Source organism: Clupea harengus, chromosome 19 (genome assembly GCF_900700415.2).
Source record: "Clupea harengus chromosome 19, Ch_v2.0.2, whole genome shotgun sequence".
Lineage (NCBI taxonomy): Eukaryota > Metazoa > Chordata > Actinopteri > Clupeiformes > Clupeidae > Clupea > Clupea harengus.
The window spans coordinates 26,706,867-26,731,680 of record NC_045170.1 but is presented as its reverse complement, the minus strand read 5'-3'; the positions used below and the strand labels follow the sequence as shown (position 1 = coordinate 26,731,680).

The following is a 24,814-nucleotide window of genomic DNA, read 5'->3' as shown; positions in this document are numbered from 1 at the left end:
AAAGTACATTACAGTAAATTGCAAGTAGGCGGGTGAAGGAATCCAAACTGTTATCGTCTTCAGATCGGAAATATAGTCACGACAAGATTAGGATGAACTATTACACTGAATGCTTGCACATGCAAACGAGAAGTTAAATCAAACCATGTAATCCTTTGGCTATTTAGCTTCTTTGGAAGCACTGGTATATCTTTCATCAAATGCATATAGGTTCAATGCAGTCTTTGTCAACTGTGTTTAATGTACACTAATGGGGTGTTATTCAATTCCACAACATTATTTTCTATAAAAAATGTTTTATTTACAATATGTAATATTACAGTACATCCACTTCCAAGGTTAACAAAATGAACAGAACAGCACTTCTCAACATGTACATATTCACAGTAATGGCTTCTCTCAATCCTACAGATGGAGAACTCACCCACTGCATGAAATGTGGGTATAGTATCAATTCAAAGAGCATTTGGTTAAAACAAGTCCAACATTAGAATGTATGATAAACAATAATTTACAAAAAAAAAGGTGAAATTTCTGAGCAATACCCATATGAACGGACCTCTGTATATTTTGTCTTCATTTTAGGCTGACATTGGCAATCTCATGAAAGTTGGCCATATAACACCTGATTTTACACCTTGATTTACAGATATATTGACAAGTAATCCACAGCACACCATGACACTGAAACGGTCCCTTTTATCAGCACTTCTGGGCAGTGACGTTTAGGGAGGAAGAATTGGTGAAACAATAACATTAAAATCAAACTCATGCTGAAGGTTTGCCTTTAGCCAAGAAACATCTTTTACAGGTTTGCATGAATCAATAACATAATTTCTTTAATAAGAGTACTGTAACAAAATGATATCATTTACAAGAGCAAAAAAAAAAAAAAAAAATCAAAACTCTCAACATATTTACAACAGAATTAATAAATATTTAAATATGATCGTTAAACACTGTACTTTACAGTGTTGTATCTCAGAGACAATCTAATGTACACCCTTTAGTGTTTGATGGATGTGGACAGTCCTTTGAGAATAAAAGCTGTGAAGAGCATTTTCAGCAGTCTATCCCTGGCAATGATTCTGACTTTGGTAAGAGAGCTTGAACATGTGGTATATGTAAAGAAAGTATGTTCGTTCAAGTATTCAGCACGCTCTTGTACCAATCGCATGGATTCGCTCAATCCCAGTTACGAAAGCAGCAGGTCTATTGGCAATGCCAACCAAAACAGGTGCAAGGCAGCATCACATTGTAAGGTTTTGTGCAACAAAGGAAATGAGAGTAGTTGGTACTTTGAAATATCAGTAATTCTACATTTGTGGTCTGATGGAGAAGGCACAGTCAAGTCTCGTCTCATGGCCAACCATAGTGCTCCGTTAAGTCCAGGCACTGAGACGCTGGAGACCATGCAAATCACTGTCTTAGCAGTCAGATCCTCACGAGTCCCAGCAGCTGATCCTGGCGTGGGTCAACCATCTCCTCCTCCGTTGCTCTGGAGACAGTGGGATGGGCTTACAGTTGTCCACACACATCAGAAGCGCCCGACTCTGTGGATTCGGATTCAGAGTCCGTTTCGTTCTCCCTAAGGAAACAGCACACAAACGGAACTGTTAAAACAGCACAAATAGATGGGCATGACCAATCAGCCAGTGGCCTACATGTGAATCTCAGTCCTACAGCTGGAATACTGTCAATGTTTGCTTGAGTTGGTATGGCCATATAGATTATCTAGTTTTTAGCAGATGCTATTGTCCATTTGAGCGACATTTGATAAAATAAGAGTAATAACAACAGCAACAAATTAAAGCATTATACATAATATAAGCTGCCTTTCCTAAACCATAAGCTATACAGCTACCTTTCTTCAACTTAGGATTGTGACCCAAAATGGGTTTTTATTGTCAAAGTCAAAAACAAATTTCAAAGAAGAGACTTTCAAGAAACAGTGTTTTGACAGCGGAAAAGTAAGTCCGTCATGTTTTTGTACATTTGAATTGTTTGTTTGGTGTGTCTGATAGTTTGCGATTAGTGTGTTGCTAGCTAGCTAACATTACTTCTCAGTGTTACGCCCCGATCAGTGACGTTATCGTGCTGTTATCTAGGCTGATCAAAGACCAACCATGCTGCCACATTCTGGAAAATCACATTGCAATGGTCTTGGTTAGAAATAACGGGACCTACACAAGGTTTTTTTTAGCATATTGTGTGAGATAAGATCTGTTCTTCCAAATATTATAGAGGGTGAACTGACAAGACCGAGGCGGAAGCCTCATGCTCAGAGATATGAATTTGGTCATCATTACACCCAGATTTTTTGCAGCTTTAGTTGGGGTCAATGATAACAAACCAAGTTGAATGTTAATATTTTGTGGGACAGCTTGATTGACTGAGAATACCAGGAGCTCAGTTTTTAAATGATTTAGCTGAAGGTGAACAAACTGAAATATCACTTGCATGCAAACATTCTCCCAAGGAGGTGAGGTAAATAGAACATAGGACGTGGTGTAAATAGAACAAAGGACGTGGTGTAAATAGAACAGAGGAGGGGGTGTAAATAGAACAAAGGACGTGGTGTAAATAGAACATAAGAGGTGGTGTAAATAGAACATAGCGGGTGTAAATAGAACATAGGAGGGGGTGTAAATAGAACATAGCGGGTGTAAATAGAACATAGGAGGGGGTGTAAATAGAACAAAGGACGTGGTGTAAATAGAACAAAGGACGTGGTGTAAATAGAACAAAGGACGTGGTGTAAATAGAACAAAGGAGGGGGTGTAAATAGAACACAGGAGGGGGGGTGTAAATAGAACAAAGGAGGAGGGGGTGTAAATAGAACAAAGGACGTGGTGTAAATAGAACAAAGGACGTGGTGTAAATAGAACAAAGGACGTGGTGTAAATAGAACACAGGAGGGGGTGTAAATAGAACATAGGAGGGGGTGTAAATAGAACATAGCGGGTGTAAATAGAACATAGGAGGACAAAGGAGGGGGTGTAAATAGAACAATAGAACAAAGGAGGGGGTGTAAATAGAACAAAGGAGGGGGTGTAAATAGAACAAAGGAGGGAGGTGGTGTAAATAGAACATAGGAGGAGGTGGTGTAAATAGAACAAAGGAGGGTTCTTAGTACCGATCCCAGAGGCAGGTTTTAGACTCCCTGCCAAGTAACACTGAATATTGAGGTGTAATTGAAATCAACTGAGATCGGATGATTTCATGGCTCACTGTGTTAAAGTCCGCTGACAAGTCTAGTCAAATAAAAACTGATGACTGAAGCTTTGGGAGTCGCAAGAGCCTCTGCTCAGTCACAGGCAAAACAGTAGTTTGGGTAGAATGATCACTCTTAAAACCAAACCCGCTTAGGATGCAGGAAATTAGTTTGAGACAGGAAATCAGAAATTTGTTTAAAGGCAATCTTTTAAGAAAAACATTTTCAAAGAGATTTTGGGATGGAAAGAGCTAAACCTATGGGAATGACACCAATGATTGGACTTTGCTCTTGCCACTACTTTCAGCTATTGCAGCCACCTACACAGCATGTGTCCACAGTACGTGTACAGGATGACCTTTTGCTATTTGGCTGGAGCAGGCAAGGGCCTTACCGCTGGTGTTGTAGCATCTTGCGGTTTCTTTGCCGGGTCTCCTCATTGATAGGGTAGAAGACGAAGATCACAAGGCCGATGATGATGAGTGCAATGGGGGCAGCTGATACCAGGATTTTCAGTGTTAAGTTTACCGCCTCTGGCTGTGTGCAACCGTTTGGGATGTACCCTGCAAAACTAACCATACAGAGGGAAAAAATATGAATTCATAAAATGATCAGGGCAGCAGGAGATTAAGCCACTCACATGACTGGTCAGAGCAAATACAGTGAGCTGTCTGTGACCTGAAACCCAACCAGCCTTGCCTGTCTGAAGTCCTGTGTTTTACTCGCTGATTGGGAGTAATCTGATTAAATATCAAAGTCAGGTTGCTGGGAAGACCAGTCATTACTTCTATATACACTACCGTCACAACTGAATAATGGCCAAGTATGTCCAAATCCCACATCAAAGCCACAGTTGACTTGAGAAAGAGCAGAGGACTTGAAAGTGGATATGACCTTAGGTTTTGTATCTGTGAAGGGGAGTATACGTGTGTGTGGTGGTGTGACTGCGCATGTGTGCAACTTACTCAAGGCTCAGGGTTGATATGCCCAGTGACACGCCAGAGGAGAACTTGGTAAAGAACACATAAAAAGAGTAGAAGATGGCCTCGTGGCCTTGCAAGTTGGGGTTCATCACCTTGAAGTCATCAACAACATCAGGTAGCATAGACCTGTAAGAGCGTAGCACACATTTTCATCACGCATCAAAATGACACAGTTATCAAACCTCAACACCAACATAGACACAAGGGGCACTGGCACACGATGAATGTCAAATGTTACACAATACAAAGTCACACAATTGAACTTGAATTGACTGAAAGCTGACACTGAGACAGTCTCTTCAGTGCAAACAGACATAAATAATCATCCATATACAGAGCTATACATGTTCCCAGGCAAAGGTCTCAATGCTAAACAGCTTTACTAAAGTCATGCAGTATACAGCCTCCTATACCTTTCATCAATCCCATGTGTACGCAAATGTCACAGACAAACACGATCATAACAGAAGTATTTAGTGATATCAAGTAGGTCAATTACCATGGCAACAGGAAGGCAGCTCCCACACTGACACCAGCGATAAATGACACGATGTAGGTCATGACAAGGTTGCTCTTCACGAGGACCACCATCGCCAGGAATGGCATTGCAAACTATAAACCCAAACAAATCATTGGCATTGCAAAACTATACACCCAAACAAATCATTGGCACGTGTCTTAGTGTTTCTTCTGTAATTAACAGTATCTTTGTGTGTCCCCTGCTATAGATAGGTCGTAACACACAGTTTTTTTTTTTTCATTCAATGGAGGGGGTTGTGCAAGTTCTCACCGAGATCCCACAGAACACGGCTGTTTTCTTGCCGAAGCGCATCAGGAACCACTGCCAGAAGGGGATAGTGAGGGATGCAGCGAGCTGTGACAGAAAAGACAAAAAATGAATTTATTTAATTACACCGTCAAACTGTAGCTCACAAATCTGATGTTACATTTAATGATCTGGAACATTCCAGTCTAATCAATATTCTAAAGCTAAAGGAAATCCAACAACGCATCTGTTGGTCTGGCCTGAGCAGACCTGTTGCAAGACTGACTTTCAAGGTAACAGAGATAAGCTTATACTGGAGAATCATATGTAATGTAATGGCCATTTCATTCACAAGGCTCACACAACTAGGCTGACTTTTACTGCATAGAGAACCGCTGTCCTGTGTCTTGTTAGATGATATGTATTGCTCATCCAACAGGTGGTAGCAGAGTCAAACTTTTCTTTACTAGGTTGAATGTTAGCGTCCACGTCTAGCATAGGTTACATTATGCAACGGCCGACTGCTGCGTCTGCGCAATCACACTCCCATTGTCTTGTGGAAATTCATATTATGCTCCTCCTCTCCCAGTGCTCCCTTACCATGATGACCAGCAGAATGTTCTGGAAGTCATTCCTGAAGCCAAGTGTGTAGCAGCAAAACAGCGCAAAGTTCCCTTCCAGGAGCTGTGGAAACATACATACACAGAGACACAATGAGAGTATATCCAAACCTGACATTTGCCAATGCTTCCACAACACCAACAGAAGAAGAGGAGTGATTGAAGTGACAAGACAACCATCAAGTGATTGGGGGGCGGGGGATACTCATTCTTAACCATACTGCGTGTGTTAAGTATACTCAAGTGATTGGGGGGCGGGGGGTACTCATTCTTAACCATACTGCGTGTGTTAAGTATACTCAAGTGATTGGGGGGCGGGGGATACTCAGTCTTAACCATACTGCGTGCGTTAAGTATACTCAGTGATACTCAGTCTTAACCATACTGCGTGTGTTAAGTATACTCAGTGATACTCAGTCTTAACCATACTGCGTGTGTTAAGTATACTCAGTGATACTCAGTCTCAACCATACTGCGTGTGTTAAGTATACTCAAGTGATGGGGGGCGGGGGATACTCAGTCTTAACCATACAGCGCGTGTTAAGTATACTCAAGTGATTGGGGGCCGGGGGATACTCAGTCTTAACCATACTGCGTGTGTTAAGTATACTCAGTGATACTCAGTCTCAACCATACTGCGTGTGTTAAGTATACTCAAGTGATGGGGGGCGGGGGATACTCAGTCTTAACCATACAGCGCGTGTTAAGTATACTCAAGTGATTGGGGGCCGGGGGATACTCAGTCTTAACCATACAGCGCGTGTTAAGTATACTCAAGTGATTGGGGGCCGGGGGATACTCAGTCTTAACCATACTGCGTGTGTTAAGTATACTCAGTGATACTCAGTCTTAACCATACTGCGTGCGTTAAGAATACTCAGTGATACTCAGTTTTAACCATACTGCGTGCGTTAAGTATACTCAGTGCTCACCATGAACGCCAGAGAAGTGAAGAGGAAGCCCATGACTAGTTTGTTGTAAGGTCCATGTCCCATGACCAGGCGAATCCCCTGCCAGAATGAGATGGGTTCACTCTTGGTTCTGCCCAGGTCTGAGGGGGTAGGACAGGAAGAGGTCATGACCCAAACAGATCAACACAAATAACACAACAGACTATGGGGCTGCATTACCACTAAAACACTGGTCAGACTATCGTTGATCAAATACAACACAAACATCTGAAATGCTAACAGCTAAGAGGCCCTCAGGCTGATCAATTGGATTTTAAGAGGCAAGTCACAATGCTTAAAAAAATGTTAACAAGTTAAAGTACCAGCATCTCCCATAAATAATAAAAAAAAGAAATATATCCAGCAAGACTCTTCATCTGGATTTGTCGGCAACCGGGACACACCATGGGTTATGTAATAAACTTCATTAAAGCCAGCTATGATATGTATGACATGTACCAATAACTAAGGTAGAACTCCAATCAAACGTGTTTGCACACCCCAGGTTTTCACAGCTTTTTCATTTTTATTCTTGTTAAGTACTGGAAAGTTGTTAACTAAATAATGGGAACTATAAGCCAGTATACTGTATATCCATGATAAAAGTGCATGTAACCGTACATGTCTTCAATGGCATCCTGTTAACTGGTTGTGTGGTGGTGTTCAGGACGAGGTAGACCTCGATTCATTTCAACTTCAAGAGTCTTCAGTTTAAGTAGAAACAGTTAAGGGCACTAGAAATTAAAGCACAGCTGAATGAAATCAAGAGGAGGTTCTTGAAGAGTCACCATTTGAACTGTGTGCCGAGGACTGAAGGGAGCAGGGTTGTGAGAGGGAGATGGCTCCAGACGAGAAGAAAAATACTTGCATCGGTCAAAGAACAGAGAAACTGGTAGGTAGAAGACTGATGTAAGGAGCTTTGGACACATAATCTGAAATCTATGGGTCCTCAGGGAGCTTTTTTTGTACAATTACAAAACCTTTAGGCCCCTCAGTCTTCTGCAGAGGGTTTTAAGTTGACGCGTCAGTGGCAGGGCATTCATTCAGCTCGGCTTTTATTTCTAATACAACTAACTTTATATTAAGAAAATTGGCGACTCTTCTTGTGCCTTACAAGTGGATCAAGGCTGACCAGTACAAGTCCTGAACACCACCAAACAGTAAATAGGATCATTGGGTCATTGAAGACATGCACTGTTACACACACACATACACTCTTTCATTATAACGTAATGGATACACCTCTTATTTGGCCATTCAATTGTCCATGCTCACCTTTGCGTTCCCTGACACCGAAGAACAGAACCACAGCACACAGGACATAGATTGCACAGATGACCCCCGATGAAATCATGTAGGCTTTCCTCTGTTGGACAGGCAACATTTAAATCATCCAGAAAAGCAAACACACACAATGTCTGGTCACATTTCACTACATTCATAGTAACAATTTGATCTTTCAGTCATGGTAAAACGGTTCAAAGTTTTAGAGGCACAGCGGCAAAAGTGTCCAAGCACCTAGCTCACTTGATCCTTATTTTTCCATTACTTTTGGACAAGTACAATATTTTACACTGACTAAAACCAGGAAAGAATATCAGAACATCAACTCTGGGTAATGTTAAAGAAAAAATGAATTCCAGAGCTATGGTCAGTAACATGACGGTACTTCTTGGTGTCTCTTACTGTGTGGGTGAGGTCGATTGGCAGAGGAGAGTGATTGCTAGGATGGGTGGCATTTGGATCAGCATCCAGTGGAGCCAGAGTAGAGTTGATGCAGGGGGTGTTGGCCATGCCCACGATCTGTCCCTGGATGCCTGTGCCAATCACCGTACCCAGGACCTCGACGAACATTCCTGATTGGGTGGTGAGATACTGGTCAGCATTAACAGAATGCATTACCATAAATCTAACAATCTAACGCTTGTGTAGCGGCCGTGGAGATCTCGTGCAGGAGATAGTTTGGTGATACTATAGCCTGCATGGAGAATACCAAAAAAAATTCCTAGTATCTGTATACATGGCGAAATAAAGTTGAATTGAACAAAGACATCCTCTGATTAACCATTGGCTTATGAATTGTGGCCCAGTTTTAAATGTATGGCATTTCATACTGTATGCCCCCTGTGAGCAACTTATAGGAACTTATAGTGTAGTATAGTGAACTTAGTGTGTTGCTATCATCACTTACTATAGGCGGTGGCCGAGTCCCTCTCTTTCTGGTCAGGACTAATGAACATTGTGAGGGAAGAGTACGGCACATGGAAGCACTGCACAAGAAATATAGGAATGTATAGAGAAACACATTACAAATCACAAAGTGATGCCAATATAGGAATGTATAGAGAAATACATTACAAATCACAAAGAGATGCCAAAATATGAAATATAGGAATGTATAGAGAAACACATTCAAATCACAGTGAGGCCAATTCAAAGTGATGCCAAATGAAATGGTAAAATGACTAGACGGGTGACTTACTGTCTGCAATGTCTGGAAGAGGCAGTACCACACCAAGTACCACACCACCTTGCCCTGGTCGAGGTCAGGCACACACCAGATAAGGAAGTAGGAGATGATGGCCAGTGGAGTAGACATGAGGATCCTGCAATGACAAGCAGTAGGGTCATGAAGTAGGAGATGATAGACATGAGGATCAATGACAAGCAGTAAGGTCATGAAGCCACAACAACCGACTTTTAAAAAGAGGATACAATGGTGTATCAATATGCCGTGCATATTCACTAATTCGATTTTCCGTCTCTTCAATCAATTCAAAGAAAAAAAAATTCTAAATGTAAATGCTTCAGGACTGTATGTGTGTGATGGGGGGGGGGGGGTACACCATCATCAGTGGTGTTGAATATTTAAAAAAAAAATTTCCCTTATTCAATTGAATTTAAAATACAGGATCATTCTAAATTCTAGGTTGGAATGAAAGGAATTTTCAGATTCAGTATAATTTAATTCTGTGTTAAATATCTATTCATAATAGGGATGGGCATTCGATTAAATTGTCTTAATCGATCGTCGGGAGAATTAACGATCGATTTTCGATTAATCATTAATATTTTTATATTAAAATTCACTATTTATAGGCTATATTAAAATGCAGTGAAAATAGAAAACACACAGCGTGTTTCCTCATTGAGATATTTATTACAAGATGAACAACTCTTGTGGCAGTTAAACTTACAAGATGGACAACTCTTGTGGCAGTTAAACGGGATCCGTTCAATGGTTACACTTGAAAATATGCGCTGCTGTACTCTTAAGCAGCGGAGCCGACAGCTAGAAGCCGGTGCTCATAAACACAACTGACCTTCGTTTTTTTTTCTCTCTAACTAATTAATCTCACATTTTGAAATTCATTCATCTAGATTCATCGTGATTAAAAGTTTGTTTTCTTTCAAAGACTAAATCTTATAAATGAACGAGTAATCACTTCATTCATTATTTTAGACACTGTTGTTTAATTGTATTTTGTTCGTGCTCTCTCGCCATCAGCCAAGGAATGTATGCGAGACACAATGGTGCCCCTCGACGGTAAATCGTAAGAATTGTCCCCTGAAGCAATTCGAATCACCTCAGTCAGCCCACCGTCTTCAACTATGTTGATGGGCCGACAGTACCCGCAACCTAAACTGCTACAGCGTTGGTAACCTTTTCACGGACTGGTCTAGTTAATTTCCTAGAGAAGTCGTGGAGTGTGGGTTGGCGACCATCTAACCTGGGACTGCTTTCTGTCGGGTGCTTTGCATTAAGGTGATAACTTAAAGATGAGCTGCTTCTGTGATAGCTACATTCAGCTTGACAAATGCTACATACAACTTTAGTTTTGTCGATTGTTCTGTCATTTTGCCTCTTAAACAGAAACTTTCCGCCCAACAATCCCTCAGCTCTCTCCATCTTCAACTACCGTCTCGGTCTCTTCTATCTAACTGACTGCAGACAAGGGGCGGTTTCGTGCCACGGGTCAACGCGCACCGGAAGTAAACAAAGTTGCGTTAACTGCGTTCAAATATTTGATTGCATTAATCTCCGCCACAATAATCTCATAGAATAACGCGTTAACTTTGACAGCCCTAAAATAAATAAATTACACGCACACTACGCAACAGAACATGCATTAGTTTTAATCGATGAAAAATTAATTTCATCGAGGAAATTCTTAATGATCAATTAATCGATCGTCGATTAATTATGCCCATCCCTAATTCATAACATCAGCTTTTTTCAGTTCCAGCACAGTGAACACACTACACATGAAATGTAGATCCTGTGACTGTAGATATCACGAACTAGAAAGACACGGTCATTAAGGGGTGGGAGGAAACATCCCATTCCAAAGCAGGATTCATTACATCACATCCTGTCATTGTTGTGGGGATTCTTTGACGATAGTTTGCCTTCATTTTTTTTTTATCAACGGGTTTCAAGTTAATATACAACAGTTCACACAACAGCTTAATTTACTGGAAGGAGTACCTCTCATGGCTGAAATCGGAAATCCTGTATCTTTGAGGTTTAATATTAAAGTTGGTACATGTAGTTTTGTAAGATATACAACATGATTCTTACAACAGGACTTGGGTCAAAACTACCAGCCGCACTTGCCTCAGCTCTTACTCCTGGCACTGAAAGTGACGTATGTATATCCCCACCTCATATCGACCACTAACAGATGGTGTCATAAGTGTACTTCTCTCAACCCTTGACACTGTTGCACCACTGAAAAAGAGAATAAGACTAGAAAAAAAAAAATGGTACTTCACCGAACTTGAGGTATTCCACCTGGCGTGGAAGGATAGTCTTGTAAGCTATAAAAGAGCACTTTCTGATACAAAATCAGCTTACTATTCTTCATTGATTAAAAATAATAAAAACAACCCAAGGTTTCTCTTCAACACCATCTCTAGACCAACACAAAACCACAATACAATCAAACATTCTCTTCCTATAACCTGTACCAGTAACGACTTCATGACATTTTTCAATAATACAATTTTAACAATAAGAGAAAAAACATCTCCTCCCCCTCCATGACCCTACAGCCCTTCCAGGGTGCACTATGACTACCTCTGTAACACCCCCACAACCTGGATCATGTTGCATCAAAAGCTGTGACCTATCCTGGTTTAGGTCTTACCTTTCTGATCGTCATCAATTTGTCCATAATAAGTCATCCACTACAGTAAGTTCTGGTGTTTCCCGAAGGCTCTGGGCTTGAACCCTTTCTCTTCTCCTTAGGTGCTGTCATAAGGAAGCATGGCATTAACTTCCATTGCGATGCTGATGACACCCAACTTTACCCATCCATGAATCCTAATGAAATTGTACATCCACCCAAGATAGAAGCCTGCCTACAAGATGCTTGGATCTTGGTAAACGCTTGGATGACTTACATCTTCCTGCTCCTTAACTCAGATAAAACTGAGGTTATGCTTGTAGGCCCTAAACAATTGAGAATGACATTATCTACCCATTATCTACCCACATTGATGGCATCTCATTAACATCCAACACTAGAATACAAAATCTTGGTGTAATACCCAACCAAGATGCTTGTCCTACTTGTCTTTGAGATCTGTGAGATCTATGCAATAATGCCAAAATCAGAAAAGTCATGTCCCTCCAAGATGCGGAAAAACGAATCCACATCGCGACTAGACTACAAAAATGCTCTCCTGTCCGGATGTGGCAGCAACTCAATAGAGAGCCTCCAACTCATACAGAACGCTGCTGCTCACGCACTCACGAGAACTAAGAAATATGTACACATCTCACCTGTACTTGCCTCTCTGCACTGGCTCCCTGTCGAAAGCAGAATTGGTTTCAAAGTACTCCTTCTAACATACAAAACCCTAGACAGCTTAGCTCTTTACCTGAAGGAATTAGTTGTCCTACATATGGCACGTTTTGCAGCTGTAGTTGGCCAGTTGTGCACTGATATTGCATCCTGCCACCCTACTTGTATGGCTAAAACTCCCCATGCACCAAGCCAGCCAACAGAACCAAACATAACTCATCTCAAATTCCCAACATCAATAAAACTGGGCTACAGACAGCGCACGTTGTACTGTTAAGGAGGTCCTTTATTTATCCCGGGTACAGCATGCAATGCATGTTGCAGCTGTCGCCAGCCAGTTTGGCACCGTTATGCATCCTTGCTGTCTAAAAGAACTAAAGCCAACCATAACTCACCAGAACTAAACATAAATGAAATTCACATGCACCTTGCCAGGCAGCCTCTCCCTTTATCTCTAATATTATGCCAATACGGATACTGATAAAGTGGCCATATTACGTACTGTTAATTGTTTACTTAAATCTATCTCTTCTTCTGTTTGTCAAATTGATGTTTACTAACCAAATTTTCTCCCTCTTATAGCGTGACCTTTGCTCGCAAATGCTGATGGCTGTGGAAACATTGTTGATCATCACCAAGTACACGTATTGGCAGCCAAACTCTACTCTACCCTACCCACTCAGTCTAGATCAACTCTACTCTCCCCTCCTAGTCTAGACTATCTTCATTGTGGGATGCTGCTGTAGTCGCTCCAGTCTCTCCACCCGATCTACTTGTAGAAACCCTCGGCCTACACCTACTCACCCCCACCACACTGTCATACACTTATTCTGCCACATACTCTTTGCTAGCATTTTCCTGCAATGTAAGGAATTGCCACCATCTACATTTCTCTGTTCCATTACTGTTCCCCTTCCCCTTTTCACTCTCTACCCAGCCAACCTCAAGCAGATGGGCCTCTCCCCTGTGTGCTGCGGTTCTGCTTAAGGTTTCTTCCAGATTAACAGGCCGTTTTCAGGCAGACACAACTGTGCTTGCTCTAAGGGGGTTTCAGGCCCGGGGCTCTGTAAAGCGCCACGAGACAATTTATGCTCCTGCAATCATTCTCAACTCCTGACTCGGTCCAATGATTCCATTTCTGATATTCCAAGACTGTGGTTAGCATGGTAAATACATTAACTGCTTACTCTTCTACAGTAATATCAGGAAAACAATATATTATGGAAAGTTATTCAAGTAAAAAAAAAAATGTATAGAGTAACGTGTCAAAGACATCACCTACACAATGACTGACGCTTAGCCACTAAAAATAACAACAAGCCAATACAACAAAAAAAACTATTAATCTATGAATGAATCAGTCTAAACAGAATAAATTAGTCTCGCAGACCTGATATTTATCTTTTACACTGTTCGGACAAAAGCCAACTCAAAAATGTAATTTGCTAATGTTCAAAAAATAATTAAATTATAAAAGACTCACAGCACATCTGTTCATTTTTTACATGGGATTAATGGGATATATCTTTCTTTCCTCAGGAATCTTTTACAGTTTTTACACTCATACATAATATCTGCTTCCAATAACTGAAGCTGTGGTGTGAACCGTCAGGGGGGAGACAGTGCTGAACTTTCTGCACCGCCGGTAATCAGAAGCTAAGAGTATAAACTGCTACTGCAGGACACATGTCATTTCAATCATACACATTAATGATGAGAAGGATTTCTGCTTGTCATCCAATTATACATTTAAAGGGTATTGATTTTGATGTACTTTTGTCTCACAGTTTATTACTGAAAAAAGAAATATATTCCGCTGTTAAATACTGACAATAGGCAATCATCAAGGATTCTCCACTAAAATGTATTTTTTTTTTTTTTTTTTAAATGGCCGCACTATGAGGACAGCCGAACTGGCATTTGCCTTAGCTGGAATGCAACTGTGAAACCCTACCTACACACAGTCACATGAACTCTAGTAACCCACGTCAAAATGCTCTCTGTTCTCTTGAATTGAGAAAGGGTTGAAGATTTCAATGGCCCTGCCCACAACACACCACTGCTGTCTGTCCAATCAGCATCCGCCCCTCCCCCTTCACTGCATGCTTCCAAAATGTCAATTTCTTCCTCCCAAGCCTGAGGCGTGAGAACAGACTATCTCCAGACAGCAACTTTCTTTCTTTCTTTCCATTATCAATCTCTGATGAGAGAGATCTCAAGACGCCTCGTTTCAATACCTCAGGTCTGTTGCATTTCCAAACAATGGTGTATCTGCAGTCCTATCACTTCTGAAGTCTACTTTTGGATTTGGTTTAAAGTCATTCAAAGTTAAATTAAAGTACTTTAAATTGTACATGCATGGAATCGGCCAAAGGAATTTTGCTCAGGCATATATATATTTGAAGCATCTTGTGTGCTAAGTGTCTGGTTCCACAAGCAAAGCCCAAGCTGGCCCTCATCTGTTTGGAGCCTGAGGGCCAGTTTGTGTGCGTGTGCGTCAATGACCAGTACATGGCTGAGTAGACAGTAGCACAGTAGGACAATTAGAGAGGCATCAATGAATCTAGGAGGCAAAAGTTAAGGGTCGGGATTACTTGAACACTCAAGCCTAAGCCTTAAATGTCTGCAGGCAGCCATGCTGTACTACAAGAATAATCGACCTATAATTGGACTGGAGAAAAAAAAAGCCCCGGGCTTTCGAGGAAAAGACACATCCTAAAGATGGAATCAGACGGGACACTTACCAGGGCATCATCCGGCCAAATCTTGTCCAGGGAGTCCGACTGACCAGGAAGCCCACAGTAGGGTCTGTTATAGCATCCCATGCCCGACCCACAAACAGGATTATGGAGGCATAAAACGGATCCAGCTACAAATGGAATGTAACCACATCAGAGTACGCTGGTATAATCATAATTAGCATTACAACATTCAGATGCTACACTATATGCAGCAAAACAGCAACATGTTAATAATAATAATAATACAACTTTATTTATATAGCACCTTTCATGCAAAAGAATGCAGCTCAAAGTGCAACATGTTAATACTGGTCAGTCTTTCTTGAGATGAAGTGTGACACCAGATACACTGGAATGTATGAGTCCCTACAAACTATTTTGTAATATGTGAAATCCAGTACACATTTTGATATGCAGTGCCCTATGCAGACACACCCCAGAGGGTGTTCTTAGCTCTGCAGGGGAGACAACGAGTTCAGCCTAACAGGCTGGGTGGGAATCTATGTGGTTGATTTTACTGTAAGGTGGTGACACACACACACACACACACACACACACACACACACACACACACACACACACACACACACACACACACACACACACACACACACACACACACACACACACACACACACACACACACACACACACACACACACAGGTTTGCAGCTTAATTAGCAGTGAAAAGAGCATCTCAGGGCAGTGGGAACTGTGTGTGGGCTCTGCCGCTGGAAGCCTCAAAGCCCCTGGCAACATGACAAACACCAGAGGCCATTAAACCATCCTACCACCAGCAGACAGCCCCCCCTCCCCCTCATATTTTCCCAGCAATAATCTTCTTGATAAGCTCTATCACTCTACAGTCACTTTCTCAGAGTAAATAGCAGAAAAGCCTTTTCAACCTCTTTATTTTCCGCTACAGTGGCTACATTGTGCCCAAGCTGGGCAAGTTGGCTGGTCCAGTGACCACACGCTGAGTGGGGCGAAAGGAGCAAGCTCACCCAGCAATGAAGCTCATTAGTGCCTGCATACACTACAGGCATTCACACACGGGCTGGGAAGGGGCAGGTCTCACATGTAATGTTACACTCTACAGTTCCCCCCCCCCCATCTGCTGATGGAGCTTGCCCCACACAGTCCATCTGAATAGCGGTCGCAGGCCAGGACAACCTACCTGAGCCACATCCAGCAAGTATATCTGCAGAAAGAAGCCAAGAGCGCAGCCTGTGATCTGATAGGGGGCTCCTCCAACCGCATAGCACAGTTTATTGCAAATGGAAAGGCGACATCGCTCTTCTTGCTGCTGAAAAACAGGGAGAATAACAGTGCACACATGAATTGACATTCACTGTTAAGCAGTTTAAGTGTTCTGAAAGAGTACACACACACACACACACACACACACACACACACACACACACACACACACACACACACACACACACACACACACACACACACACACACACACACACACATTAAGAGAGGAAACAAATAGGTAAAAAAAATCTGTGAAATAATTACCCAAATAACATTCACTCTAATACATGTGAAAATATGCATATCAATAAATAATGACTTGGTCATTGTTTGAGCCATGTCAGACTACTTTCAGAAGTCAGATCCATATTCCATACTTAAGGAGCAATATCAGTGCTGTAGGCACTCAGTCAGTCATCTGACCTGGTCTGTTATAATGCCCTAACGGGAAGTGTGCTTAGCTAATCCACAACATGACTCCCTCTACCACACACATGCAAGTGCAGACAGGATCTTTTTGCTCTTCAGATTTCAGTAATGAGGATTCATGTTTAAGTGCATTGCATGGTTGGTGGGACATTTTGGTAATCTCTGTATATAACAAGGCCTCTGAAAAAAAAAACTATTGCCAATGCAATAATACACTACTGTTGAAAGCAAATAGCCTACCCCTTCACATGGCCATATAATATATTATCAATATGAATTTGAAAAGGATTACCAATACTAGTTCCCTGTAAAGCCATACTTCAAAAAGTGCTACATTCCTGCATTGTTGCTCTAAGATTTTGAATAAGAAACATGGTCAGTTAGTTTGAGTCCAGCCCCATGAGGATACAACACTAAGTACTGGGCCAGGGTGTGTGTTAAACACTCTCACAAAAAAAGCTGCAATTTAGGGTCAAAACAAACCACTGAAACAGGAGTGTATACATCTCCAAATACATACCCTTATACTTAAAACAAAGACAATGAGTTTGACCTCTGAGATTGAAGTTAAATCTTCAGTAAAAAGTTACAGGACTGATACTCAAAACCCCAGCAGTCTACTGCCTTCAGAGTGAGTGGGCAATGAGCGCAGGGCATGCGTGCGTACCTTCTGCTCCCCCTACCCTGCAGAAACACTAGGACCTGGTGCGTCTGCATGTTCACCTTGCACATTGGTAGTACTGGCTTAGGCTCCAAAAATACCCTGCACACCCTGGAACACTTTGGATCCCCTACCCACTGTACAGTCACATGCCACATAAACATCCAGGCCAGAGGTGGGCTATGTCAAATATTCCCTGAATGAAACGTGCCTGTATTTTAAAAATGATAAAATTCATAAAGTAGCAGTTACGTAGTTCCTTATTGTCCTTAGTGCAGTTTTAATATCTTGTTGGACTTCTTGAAGGTATGGTATTTGGTCACATGAAGTACAGACATGTATACATTTTAGACTACAAGCTCAAATGTGTTAGCATTCAAACAGTCAAAGGCAGACAGTTGGTAGTACTGACACGTCTCCCACAGTCCCAAACTGCGGGGACCCAAGTCCCAAATCCCACGGTATAATTAATTTCCCCAAAAAACTTCTTCCCAAACTGTAATAACTTGGTTGAGTAACGTTATTAAGACTTGCCCTGTCATTTTACAGTCAAGTATATTCCTAAGGAACCTACATCATATCAATATAGCCCAACAAAGAAATCGATCAAAATACTTATTTTACTTATACTTATCATACTTCTAAGAAACGTTACGTTATAGCTTAACAATGTTATACACGTAATGTTTTATGTAGTTGACACTCTTAAAGTTATTCCCCCACATTGATTTATATAGGAAAAATGTCTATAAGTACTCTAACTCCCATTTAAATTAGCCATGTTCAGTATCCTACGTAGACAGAATCGCTAGCAAGTTAATGTTAATGTGATTTTCACCTAAAATGACTTACCTTTCCCGCTAACTTGTTGCCATTCTGGTTAATCGATTTGTTTAGCAAACTCGCATTACAGTGTTCGACTCCTTCTCCTCTAGCCATATCACTCTTCAATGGAACTTTAAACAATAAACAATATGATCAACGGTATAAGAATGATCTGTCGCCGCTAATTTAGAACCACTTGATTGTGTATTGGTAGCAGCCTACATATAATCTGAACTGTCTGAGTTTCTGTCGGAAGTGTAGTGTAGTAGCCAACTAGTCATTGAAAGATAGAGACTCCATTCCCCCTCCGTCATTCATTCCTTTCCACGTCACACTCCTCGCATGATCGGGCGGGGCATCGCTTCAAGGGTGTGTCGGCCTAGTTGATGTGGGTTATCAGAGACCACTCTAGCTGCAGACACTTGTTAGTAAGCTAAGAAGAAGCAAATATATTTGATAATTAGAATGAATTTAGATTCTATGATAGTATTATTGCAGTTGAATTATTTGCAAATGTATGTTGAGAGTTGTGTAACTATCTCAATGCGCATGTGAGAATCTCTAAATGCTTACTGAGAATTGCAAATGCATACAGCAACCTGCAAATGTGTATTCAGAATCCATGTGTGCGTAATCAGATTTGTAATTGTGTAAAACAATCACAATCCACTTAAACGTAAGTAAGAAGGCGCCCACATGTCAAAATAAGCATAATCACAATGTCAGTAGCCTACAGCATCTTGTCCCACTTTCTCTCTTGGGTTAGTGTGGAACTGCCAGGCAGCAGGGAATAAGTCAGATTGTACTCCTGCTTTGGCCTCACAGTTAAATATGGATGAGGCCATAAAACATTGCCACATCTGCAGTGCTATGAGCTAATTATGCCCTTTTCCCATACCTCTTGTTTAACTGGTAGAGGAGATGGAACTGGCTTTCTAGTCTCTGATGACTGGAAATGATCACAGCCGCTGCCTGCACACAGTTATGCTGTGTTTGAATACCGTGCTATCGTGAGCACCCATCCATTGAAATGACACTGTGGAGTTATTTATCGTCCACCACCATGCAGGATAACTTTGTGTATGAGATGGATACTCTACTGTCTGTACTTCCAATGGGTATTGTACATACTGTCGTTCAGTAAACTTCTAGTCCCTACCTAACTCGTTTGATCTGAAACGTGTTCACAGCTCTCCTGCTCATGAGGCTGGTAAAGATTTAGATCTCATACTGTCGTGTGATTGCACTACAGAATACCTAATGGTTACTCCATTGCATGTCTCTGACCATAGATTTTCTGGAACATCCTACTATTAATTCTCCCGTGGCTTTGTTTCATCGCAACCTCAGAAGTCTCTCCTTGGTTGCATCTAATCTACCTACTCCAAGTTCATCTTTGTCACTAGAGGTTAGTGATGCTACAGAGAGTCTTTGCTGAGCTCTTGTCTGGATAATGCATGTCTACTATCCACAAGACCCGCCCGTACAAAACCCCGTCACCCTTGGCTCACTGGTAATATTCGCAAAGTATGAAAGGGAAGAGAAAATGGCGGAAATCCAGAGATGCCTAAAGATGTCGGTAACCATCAGTCTCTGTTATCTGCCTTTTCTTCCTCAGTCACAGCCTACCGAATATTCTAACAAGAAAATGTTGACAATCCCCCTGACAGTAGGACACTCTCAAGAATCCCCTTAACCCTCCACCTCCACCATCAGCTACCTCCCTCTCTGCGCATGACTTGCCACATTCTTCACTGAAACAGTTGCAGCCATTAGTGCGCAATTCTACGCTCCTTCAAAACAGGTTTGACCTTGTCTGGACATGGGAGCATTATTGCATTTATTCTCCCCTCTCAATGAAAAGAAGTGTCTTTGCGTCTTCAATGGAGTTGACCTAAAACATATCCTCCGGACCTCATTCCCTCACCTACAATTGTACCCGCCATCACTCATGTAGTCAAAGCTCCAGTTCGGGAAGCTTTCCTACATCATTCAAACATTCAATTCAATTCAATTCAATTTTATTTATATAGCGCCATAACAATACAATTGTCTCTAGGCGCTTTACAGAGCCCAGAGCCTGAACCCCCTTAGTGCAAGCACATTGGCAACACGGGCAAGAAAAAACTCCCTGTTAGTCAGGAAGGAACCTTAAGCAGAACCACCGCACATAAGGGGGGACCCATCTGCTTGAGGTCGGCCGGGTGGAGATAGGAAGGGGGGATGGGGGGAGGGTTGTGTGGCAGAAGGGGATGGGAAACAACAGGTGTTGTACATATCCTGCATTTGGTAGGTGTACATAATATATATACAGACATCTGGTGGTAAATACATGATACAAACAAGACCAGTTTAGTGGGTATACACTGTGCTCAAAGGTTTACTGTTACGGGGGTAAGGGGAGTAGGAACAGAGAAACATGTTGATGGTGGCAATATTATATATTGTATATAAATGCTAGCATAGGGTATGAGGTAGAGTAAGTGTACGGCAGTGCGGTGGCGGTGGGTGCAATTGGCAGAGGGTTTCTACGGGTAGACCGGGTGGAGAGATTACAGCAGCGTCCCATAGCGAAGATAGTCTGGATTAGGAGAAAAAGAAAAAGAACAGAGTGAGTGGGTAGAGTTTGGCTGTCCATATGCGTAGTTGAGGAGTAGTGGGGGTGAGGAGCAATGTTTCCACTTCCATCAGCAATTGGAACATGCTACAAGGGAGAGAGAACATTTTTGTTAGTAGACATTTATTTCAGAACTAGATAAATGAGGGGGCCTCGTCCGGGAGATTTGAACTTTTGTGGAGAATTAACAGCTGAGTGTTTCAAACTGGGTGACATCACTGCACTTGTTTGTTATTTTGCTTTGTTGTTTTTGTTTATTGTGTTTGTTTTTTTTTTATCCTGGGTGGGGGTATGCTTCGGAGTCAGGCGGTGGAATTTATGTCTGGTCTGCGGTGTAATCGCAAGTATAGCGTTCAAAGTCACCTCGAACCTGGTACTCCGCTAGGTAGGTGTAGTTAAATCTTTTTTTGATCGGGTATGATAAGCTCAATAAGCTAAAACCAGTGACACTTGTAGGGCTTGTAAAGAAGCAGTGTGTTTCTGTGACCTGCGCTGTGTGTTGAAATGATCAGTAGTCTGTGTTTGTGTGGCTTGGCGTGCTCAGTGCAGGCAGGCTATGTACTTTTGGTGAGGTAGCATGTCATGTTTTGAGTGTTGCAGCTGTGTGTGGACATGCCCACATGTGCATCAGCATTCATGGGTGCCTAGATGTGAATGTGAATGAGGTGAGTGTTTTGTGTTAGTGCCTCTAGTGTTGTGGAAGAGTCAGCCCACTTCTGGGCATCACTTGCTAGATAGGTGGGCAGTCACTTTATTTGTGTAGTGAGCCACACTAGTTGACTTTTGCTTTTTGCTGATAGAGCGTTTCATTCAAGATTCTGTACATGGCAAGTTTGCAAATGTGCCTCAAAAATACAAATTCTGGAATTTACAAAGCATATAACCAAAAATGAATGCACGTATGAAAGTATCTGTATCTGTATCCATAGAACATGTTACCTGAAGTGATTGGTTATATATCTGTATCTATAGAACATGTTACCTGATGTGTTTGGTTATACAGTATGTCTTGGATTTGGAAATAAAAAGAAAGAAAGAATAAATGCACCGCTGCCTTCACTACACATCTGCATGTACGCTCCGTCCTCTGTCCTGACAATTGGGAAAGTTTGATGAGTGATTGGTTACCAAGATACCAAGGTGCTCTGAAGAATGATTTTGATGTATTGTGCCCATAGCAGTGAAACTTCTCAATTCAACCTCTCAGCCAGCACCTTCAGTGTTATGTTAGTCTAGCTCCACGCTGTCATGAAAGGGAATTAATCCTCTGTATCTATCTACCACAAACAGTTACAGTATTAGCATAATCAAATGTCTAACCTTCTTCGGATTTGTTTCCAAAAACCTCTTGTATTCCTTTGTTGAGACTGACTGTCCATCATATTCCTTTTTAAATGTTACAACATTTAATTCATTAACGAAAGTACCCAAGTGCCAGATAAACCTCAGTCTACTTGATTTAGTGCCAAGCAGTATCTGCAAATTGAATATATGTAGTCTAAATCATGCTGCATTATGACAGTTTCAGTGATACTCAATTCAGTACAGAGTTATGATGCCTGATGGCTCACAAACAAGAATCACTGAACATTGTCATTCAACCGGATCGGATCGAGTCGAGATTGAGCACTGTAACTACAGACACTGACTTTTACATAGGGAGTGTTGGAGAAGCTAATTAATTGTGTATATGGAGGCACTGCCATGGCAAAGGGCATGGGAACCTTCCCTGCATGTCTCCATATTTTGTCAGAGAGTTCCTGTGATCATATCTCACTAATGCCACAACCTGGGAACCTCAGCCCATTTATGTCAAAGTCCACGGGGCTGTTCATGTGGCATGGGATCAATGACGCAAGCACACACGGTCAGTCTGGTACAGTCTGCACTCTGCTGATGTTCAATATCATTTTAGAACATTACAGTGACCTTTGGCATAAGTACAGTTGTTGGGTCACACGGAGTGCCGTCACTACACATGAGTATGTGCTTTGACTGCCAACAAGCCTGGCTCTTTGGCGTTGTGGTCAGAGTGCATGTTTGGCACCCAGTAGACCTGGGTTCAAGTCTGGGTGGGATGACTACGCTGTCCTTTGCTACAAATGGTGTCAGAAATGGAATGGCTTGCCATGAGGTCATCGGAGGCGTGCCCGTAAAACTGTATGAGGGACCCCCAGGTAGGTTGACCCCTGTGTGAGGGACCCCATAGATGGGTGAAGCACTTGTGTGTGGGGCGTTCTAGATGGGAGAAGCTTCCCGAAGGGGAGGGCAGTGTGACGGAGTGCCGTCACTACACATGAGTATGTGCTCTGACTGCCATACCTACGAGCCGATAGGCAATACCTACCCAATGCTGTGTGTATACAAAAGTGCACAAAAAAGTGTCTGCTGATACTGAAGGTGTGAGCGTGTGTACATGTAAGATAAGATAGAGCTTTATTAATCCCTGTAGGGAAATTCAGGTCTAATAGCAGCAAGGAGAGTTACAGGTAAGTACAAGTACAAGTACAAGTAAGTAACAAGCGGTAAATGTATACAGCATACACAAGGTAAATGTACACAACATACATGTGGTTGATGTACATAATATATATATACAAACATCATATGGTATATACATGACACATACACAAACAGCTTAGTGGGCATACAGTGAGCTCATAGGGTTACTGTTACAAGGGTCAGTAGAGTAGGAACAGAAAATGGGTACATGTGGGCCGAGGGTTTTTACAACTACATTGGGTGGAGAGACTACAGAAGCATTTTATTCTCCCATTAATTCTTAAGTGCCTCTTTGAGTGCCTACAATTACGTGCACTTGAGATGCATGTATTCTCCTCTAAGCCCTCTGGTCACGGCTACAGTGCTTAACTTCAGAATGAATGGGACAGTTTGTTGAGTTATTTTAACTCATTCTGGGTTTTCTGTAACCCAGTCGCTGGGTTAGTGGTTGAAGAGAGTGCTCCATCCTCTCCTCCACCAGATGTCACATAATGGCTAGGTCACTTTAACTCAGTTGTGTTCATTATTTGGCTGTAACAAGTTAAAAAAAAACCAGTCTATACTTTTGACCTTTTTTATCCAGCACAAAGATACCCTTCGTAAAATGATTGAAGGATGATTGATACTATTGCAACTTGTTAACTAATTTTGTTGATAGACAATAATACTTAGCATTACAGAGCTAACATTACACTTTGTTAAACGCCATAGTAGTGTGTCATGCTAATGTAAAGCCTATTTTCAATGTCATGTTAGTCAAAATCAATCTCTGTAAAAAGAGTTGAGCCTCTATATACAGTCAATGGTCCAAATCAATCACTGAGATCCCCAAAGATGTTTTCATCATGAAGCTTTGACGTTTTCAACCAATCATTTTTAAGAGTGTAGTTTGAAGTTCACCATTAGATATATCATGCATAACATTAATTACATAATTTTCCAAGACTTAAGGTTCCCTACCATGCTTACATAACACAGGTTCAACAGGCTGGATGCATGTGATGAATTATAGGTTTGCATGTAGATGTGTGTGGTAAAGGTCATGGGGTTAGAGGTATCAGCTTTGGTATAGGGAATTAGGGCTGAACGATTAATTGCGATATGGTCAAACGCAATTTTCTAACCACAACGTCCGCGATTACAACGTGGTTTAAAAAAGATGGTACATTTTGCACACAGTGTTTAAAAAGTGCATGCCTTGTGTTTATACATAAATTACTTAAATGCACAGTGGCAAAGCCATTGATTGTTGTTGTTTCTGTAATGAGCAGTTAAAGAAAAATGTAAAATGTGGGAAAGCATATTTTACACTAAATGTATCTAATATTGTGTTGGTCATATTTAAATCATTCATTACGTTTTGTTGGGGAAAAAAAGAGGATAAAATAAAAAAAAATCGCATATTAAATCGCAATCGCAATATTGGGGAAAAT

General features: G+C 41.6%; 1 protein-coding gene across 2 annotated transcripts; it reads right to left on the bottom strand.

Annotated features, from left to right (window-relative positions):
• Nucleotides 1–279: 279 nt before the first annotated feature.
• mfsd2ab (major facilitator superfamily domain containing 2ab) lies at nt 280–18,588 on the bottom strand. Of its 2 annotated transcripts, none has more exons than XM_031586225.2 (14): nt 18,290–18,588; nt 16,262–16,387; nt 15,088–15,212; nt 9,016–9,139; nt 8,725–8,803; nt 8,220–8,389; nt 7,809–7,899; nt 6,516–6,634; nt 5,564–5,647; nt 4,988–5,071; nt 4,697–4,809; nt 4,180–4,323; nt 3,609–3,785; nt 280–1,588 (listed from the first exon to the last, which is right to left on the bottom strand). In XM_031586225.2, exons 1-14 carry the CDS (start codon nt 18,374–18,376, stop codon nt 1,519–1,521), a joined length of 1,593 nt encoding a protein of 530 aa, XP_031442085.1. In that variant the 5' UTR covers nt 18,377–18,588; the 3' UTR covers nt 280–1,518. The 2 variants fall into 2 exon arrangements, with proteins under 2 accessions (XP_031442085.1, XP_012673953.2); XM_012818499.3 differs by having other exon boundaries at nt 16,262–16,390; nt 18,290–18,587.
• Between the last annotated feature and the right edge of the window lie 6,226 nt (nt 18,589–24,814).